This window comes from Herpailurus yagouaroundi, unplaced genomic scaffold (genome assembly GCF_014898765.1).
Source record: "Herpailurus yagouaroundi ecotype Mexico unplaced genomic scaffold, PumYag 197, whole genome shotgun sequence".
Taxonomy (NCBI): domain Eukaryota; kingdom Metazoa; phylum Chordata; class Mammalia; order Carnivora; family Felidae; genus Herpailurus; species Herpailurus yagouaroundi.
The window spans coordinates 4,444,496-4,450,868 of record NW_024412428.1 but is presented as its reverse complement, the minus strand read 5'-3'; the positions used below and the strand labels follow the sequence as shown (position 1 = coordinate 4,450,868).

The 6,373-nt window shown below is 46.6% G+C and overlaps 1 protein-coding gene across 3 annotated transcripts in view; it reads right to left on the bottom strand.

The window, feature by feature from the left end:
- The window catches only part of NUP58 (nucleoporin 58), a 50,928-nt gene extending 44,866 nt beyond the window's left edge, over nucleotides 1–6,062 (bottom strand). Inside the window, exons 1-2 of one of the 3 annotated variants that reach the window (XM_040448054.1) lie at nucleotides 5,786–6,062; nucleotides 455–597 (exon numbers count right to left, since the gene is read on the bottom strand). In XM_040448054.1, the coding sequence (XP_040303988.1) occupies nucleotides 455–597; nucleotides 5,786–5,892 (250 nt within the window). In that variant the 5' untranslated portion in view covers nucleotides 5,893–6,062. The remainder of the gene's footprint in view (nucleotides 1–454; nucleotides 598–5,785) is intronic. The other 2 variants (XM_040448055.1, XM_040448053.1) reach the window with 2 other exon arrangements.
- Nucleotides 6,063–6,373: the final 311 nt, after the last annotated feature.

Below are 6,373 nucleotides of genomic sequence, written 5' to 3'. Positions count from 1 at the left end.
TTGGGGCGCCTGGGTGGCGTAGTCGGTTAAGCATCCGACTTCAGCCAGGTCACGATCTCGTGGTCCGTGAGTTCGAGCCCCGCTTCGGGCTCTGGGCTGATGGCTCAGAGCCTGGAGCCTGTTTCCGATTCTGTGTCTCCCTCTCTCTCTGCCCCTCCCCCATTCATGCTCTGTCTCTCTCTGTCCCAAAAATAAATAAACGTTGAAAAAAAAAATTAAAAAAAAAAACACATTCTTTTAAATAGATTATAACCAACATGAGCCTATCACTGGTCCTTAATTCCACATCCCAATATATTTTTTCATCTTAGTATTTACTATTTTCTCGGCCTGTCACCAATGACAATCCTTGTAAAGAGAAGGGATAGAGAACAGAACTAAAGAGAAGGGACAGAGAACAGAACTTGAAGAATAGCCCACACCTACTCCCTGCAAATGTGACAATCCTCCTTACCTGTATTTGTTCCTCCCAGAGTGAACCCAGTGGTAGATTTCGGTCCAAAGAGGCCAGTTCCAAAACCACCTGAGGAAGCGGATGTAGTTGCAGGAGTTGCAGTGCTGCCAAGAGTTCCAAAATTGAGCCCCACCGAAGGGTTGCTTGTTACAAAAAAAAAACAAAATAGAGTCTATTAGAGCCAGGATTTCTTTAAGAAAAATAAAAGTTCAAGGTTAATTACCTTCTTTCATTTAACATATTCAATATGCCTCCAGAGAATACAAAAGGAACATTTTTAACCAACCAAACTCAAATATTTTCCTGTTCTCTTTAAAAATAAGTCACATATAAAAGTAGCCTTAAAAAATACAAAGTGATGGGTGGCTCAGTCAGTTAAGCATCCAACTTTGGCTCAGATCATGATCTCGCGGTCTAGGAGTTTGAGCCCGCGTCAGGCTCTGTGCTGTCAGCTCAGAGTCTGGAGCCTGCTTGGAGTTCTGTCTCCCTCTCTCTCTGCCCCACCCTTGCTCATGCTGTTTCTCTCCCTCTCAAAAAAAAAAAAGCTAGCATACTTTTAAATGGCCATAGTGGGGGCGCCTGGGTGGCGCAGTCGGTTAAGCGTCCGACTTCAGCCAGGTCACGATCTCGTGGTCCGGGAGTTCGAGCCCCGCATCGGGCTCTGGGCTGGTGGCTCAGAGCCTGGAGCCTGTTTCCGATTCTGTGTCTCCCTCTCTCTCTCTGCCCCTCCCCCCGTTCATGCTCTGTCTCTCTCTGTCCCAAAAATAAATAAACGTTGAAAAAAAAATTTAAATAAATAAATAAATAAATAAATGGCCATAGGGAAATGCTATGAATGTGGATCATTTTCTTCTTGAATGACTCATGTACAGTCCACATTTCCAAAAGCATTTGTTCTTCCCCAACTAATAATAACATAAAGAAAAATAACATACCCAGAAATAGAAAAGTTATTCTAAGTGGTCTTCACTACCTCTCTATTGCTATATTACCACATTCATGGAGTGGGGGGGGGGGGGGGCAGAGGACACAGGTATCTTGCCAACAAAACAGCAGTAAGAACTGGGGGCAGGGGTGAGAAGATGAGAAGGACTCAAGGTAACCTGGCAAGAGTAAAATGCAAAGCAAAATTACCCTCGATCCAGAGTTTTTGAAAGTTTAAAAAGAACAGCTGATAATAACAAGTGATATGAACAGAGTTCACAACTTTCAACTGTTCTTATCAAAACTCGGGGGCTCAAATTTGCTATCTATGGGTGGGAGAGCAAATTATGAAAATAAACAAGAAATCCTGACAATCTGCCACTTCAAAAATTGTGTAGGACGGGGCGCCTGGGTGGCACAGTCAGTTAAGCATCCGACTTCAGCCAGGTCACGATCTCGCGGTCTGTGAGTTCGAGCCCCGCGTCAGGCTCTGGGCTGATGGCTCGCAGCCTGGAGCCTGTTTCCGATTCTGTGTCTCCCTTTCTCTCTGCCCCTTCCCCGTTCGTGCTCTGTCTCTCTCTGTCCCAAAAATAAATAAACATTGAAAAAAAATTAAAAAAAAAAATTGTGTAGGAGAGTTAGGAGAGAATGTATCAACATGTAACATAATGGGAGATCCCATTCATCCTGTATACGTACCTTTATTACTTCTCCCTCACCTTCCATACAGACATAATCACCATAAGAGAAGCCAAGGTCAGTTTTAAAAAGTTTAAAAGTCTGGGATGTTTCAATTTAAGAAGGCAGTGGGGTTATGGCTGGGTTCCAGTACCAGCACCCCAGTGTCCTGGTACCTGTGTGACATTACTTAGTGTTTATGATTCTCTATTTCCTCATCTGCAAAATGGGAGTAACAGTGCCCACTTAACAGATTTTTTGAAAGATCAAGAGATTAAATGTTACTACTGTCATCATAAGGAACACTTATAAATTCAATTAAACACATTATGTACAAGGTATTATGCCAGCTAATCACTGTAAGGGGAATAGAGAGGAGCTTACTAAGAAGGTAGAACTTGAAATCAGTCATCAACACTGAGTAGGGAAGAAAAAAAAAAAAGACTACACCCTCTGTCTTAGTTTATCACTGATTTTAAAATGATTTCTATGAGCACAGGTGTATGTGTGTCCCAGGTGTGAAGTACAGAGGGCTGGCAGAACAGGGTTGCAAAGTTTCACCAACAAAGTACAAATCCTAAACACTTAATCAACTGCATTAAAATGGTATTCTAGGGGGGCACCTGGGTGGCTCAGTCGGTTAAGTGTCCGACTCTTAATTTCGGCTCAGGTCGTGATGTTGTGATTTGGGAGTTCGAGCCAGGTGTCAGGCTTCCTGATAGCACGGAGCCTGCTTGGGATTCTCCCTCCCTGCCCCTCCTCACCCCAGTGCATGCACCTGCTCTCTTTCAAAAATAAACATTAAAAAAAAAAAAAAAAAGATATTTAAATAAACACAATTGGCAAATTTTGCAAACATCAAATTAAAAAAATGGTTATTATGCTCTGCTGTCTCCCAAATAAATCAGTGATCCCATTTGGTTTTACTGCCATTCCATAAAGACACAAAAGAAGTACAGCCAAGGTATGTCTAAAAAGACAATTAAAATATTTAAAATGTCTTGATAACTGAAGACACAATGAAGTGTTTCATACCTAAGTTTGAAAACATTACCAAAGAAATATATCAAAGTGGTATCTTCTTACTCAGAAAAGCAAGAGAAATTTCTCTGTGGCAGAGAAATTTACTTAATGAAAACCAAAAGCCACCCCAGACATGACCAATTTTTGCCTCAACCTGGTATTATCTGCTAGTGACTCTTTAAGACGGGCTACAGAAAAGCCAAGTTGACTCCAGCAGATCAGGAATATTCTTTTAACTTCTCCAGCATGCCCTAATGTGGACTCAGGACTCACTTACAGAGCACCTACCAAGTGCCAGGTGTGACGCTAAATACTTTACATGCTTTATCCGATTCAACAACTCTGTGAGATAAATAGATGATACCCCTTTTCCAGACGTGGGAACTGTTGGACAGTAACGTTGCTGAAACGATTTACCTACAGAGACCAAATTGCTAGATGGCTCTAGGGGTAGTTAGGCCTTCAAACCAGTACTCCACGAGACAGACGTCAGATGGTCTCTCCTTTCATTCATTTATCTAAGCCCTTCTGAAGATTGTGTACATGTTTCCAGCTCACGACTCAGAATTCCTTTACTCAGTCATTCAACAAGGATCTATGAAAGCCCTTGTCATGTGCCAGGAACTGTCACAGGGACTGAGGACAGAGTGGTAAGACTCAGATCCTGACTTCAGGAAGTTTCCAGTCAGTGGAGAGAATGAATCAATCACTCATTCACTCAAAAAATATGCACTGAGCTTCACTGTGTCTACCCAAAAAAACGACATGAAACGGTCTTTGCCCTCATGGAGCTTCCGTTCCGTCGCTGGGATCAGAATATAAACAAGTCAACAAAAAATATAATGAATTGGGATGCCTGGGTGGCTCAGTCAGTTAAGCGTCCAACTTCGGCTCAGGTCATGATCTCACGGTCCGTGAGTTTGAGCCCCAGGTCAGGCTCTGTGCTGACAGCTCGGAGCCTGGAGCCTGTTTCAGATTCTGTGTCTCCCTCTCTCTGACCCTCCCCCGTTCATGCTCTCTCTCTGTCTCAAAAATAAATAAATGTTAAAAAAAATTTTTAATAAAAAAATAAAAAATATATAACGAATTGACTACAACCGTGGTAAGTGCTATGTTACAGGGTGCTGTGAGGATGGAAACCTCGTCTACACTGGCAGAGCTGCAAAGACCTCTCTGGATAGGTAAGCATTGGAGTCCCAACAGTAGACACTAGCCTGGCACTCAAGGAGGTGGCGGGGGGATTCCAATCAGCAGGAACTGACCCAAGGGGAAGGGGTTGGGCCAAGCCCACCTGAGGAACTAAGAAAATGCCCAAGTTGCTACAGCAGTGTTTTTCAACCTAAGATTAGGACCCATCAGAAGTATAACATCAATTTAGCAGATCACAACCAGCATTTTACAACAACAAAATGGAGGGGCACCTGGGTGGCTCAGTGGGTTAAGCCTCCGACTTCGGCTCAGGTCATGATCTCACGGTCCGTGGGGTTCAAGCCCCCCGTTGGGCTCTGTGCTCACAGCCCAGAGAGAGCCTGGAGCCTGCTTGGGATTCTGTGTCTCCCTCTCTCTCTGCCCTTCCCCAGCTCGTGCTCGGTCTCTCTCTGTCTCTCAAAATAAATAGATATTTTAGAAAAATTTTAAATTAGCAGGCCTTGCTGATTATGTGTGCAGAGTGAAAGAAAAGGAGGTATTAAAGGAGAAACACTCCCAGATTTTATATTTGACTATGTAGTCTGTGCCCAACCCCCCCCCCCTTTTTTTTTTAACACAAGGAAGATTCTTTTTTTTGCCCTTTTAATCTACAACCACATTCCTCAAACTTCACAAGATGCCGTGTAACGCGTTCTACGCGCTCTTCTGGATTTAAGGAACTCCTCCACCTTTACCTTAAAAAGACTGAATTCTAAAGATTCCATGTCTCATCATGACAACGATCTTTAACGATTTTAATGGTCTCTGGACCTCTGCTAGCTTTACTTCGCCATTTGAGCTGGTGGTTTAGCAGGCTGCACAAAAACGAGAAATATGCTACATTTTTCAGTGTAAGTCATTACAACACAACACTCGCTCATGTATACTCATCTGCACATCATGTTCAAAATCATCACCAATAAATGCTGTAACAAGTGTTTAAAACAAGAAACAACAAAGGAGAGGGTCCCATGAGGTACAAAGACCTGAGCTCCTTTAAAATCCCACAACCTCATTAAGCCCTGGAAAGTCCCACACCGTGTCTCCTGCAATGAAACCTGAATTCTCGGGGAGAAACTCTGACTTGTGCTCCTTAAAATCTTCTGTTACACTGTCTTTTTCTAAAACCCCAGAGTAAGCCCCAGTGCCGTTCATTCGTTCACCATTCGTTCCGTGCCTCGGGCTGCCGCACCGCTGGGGCTCGCCGTGACATGCCAGGCCCTTCCACGCAGCCAGACCCCCTCCGTGGGAACAATGTGTGAGTATGAACCATCGTAAATTCTGGGGGACCTCACAACCCCAAGACCATCCGCCCTCCTGCCGACCAGGCCGCCGGAGTGGGGGGCGGCAGGGCGCTGAAATAAGGCAAGGCTTCGAAGCTGGCCCTGGGCAAGTATTTTTCTACCAGGCCCACCGGGAAGGAAACCCGGGGGGCGGGGGGAAGAGGGAGGGACGGGCCCATTCACCGGAGGCTCGAGGGGAGGACCCGGGCCGGGGAAATCGAGGAGGTGCGGTTACCTAGACGCCCCAGTCCCGAAGGAGAAACCGCCGCCTGCGCCGGTCCCGCCGGCGGCTACGGTGGTGGAGCCCAGCGTGCTGGTCCCGAAGGAAAATCCCGTGGACATGGCTGCCGGGGCTCGGAGGCGTCAGCAAGCTGCAAGGGGCCGGGGACGCTCCTCTCTCCTCAGAGTCAAGGCGGGCCGCGCAGCATCGCTCTCACCCAGCCGCGACCTGGCGGGAACTTCAAGTCCCAGCGGCTGAGAAGGCCGAGGTGGGTGGGGCCACCACGCGAGAGCACGTTCGGGCGCCCGCCGCGCGCACGTAGCCCACCGGGAGCGAGGCCGCCGCGCAAGGCGCCCTGGGACGGGGTGGGTGGGTCGGCACGCCGCGCAAGGCACCCTGGGAGGGGGTGGGGTGGGCGTGGCGCCGGCTCTCTTACGGAGGTGGCGTCCGGCGTTAAAGGCAAGGCGGACCGTTTCGTTTTAGTTCTGTATCGGGATACGTGTTGACGTAATCTGTACTTTATGGTTGTTGAATCTCAATTATTGCTTATGTCCTTCCCAACTGGTAAAAGGGATGCGCGGAGTCCCAGAGTGAGGAAGACCC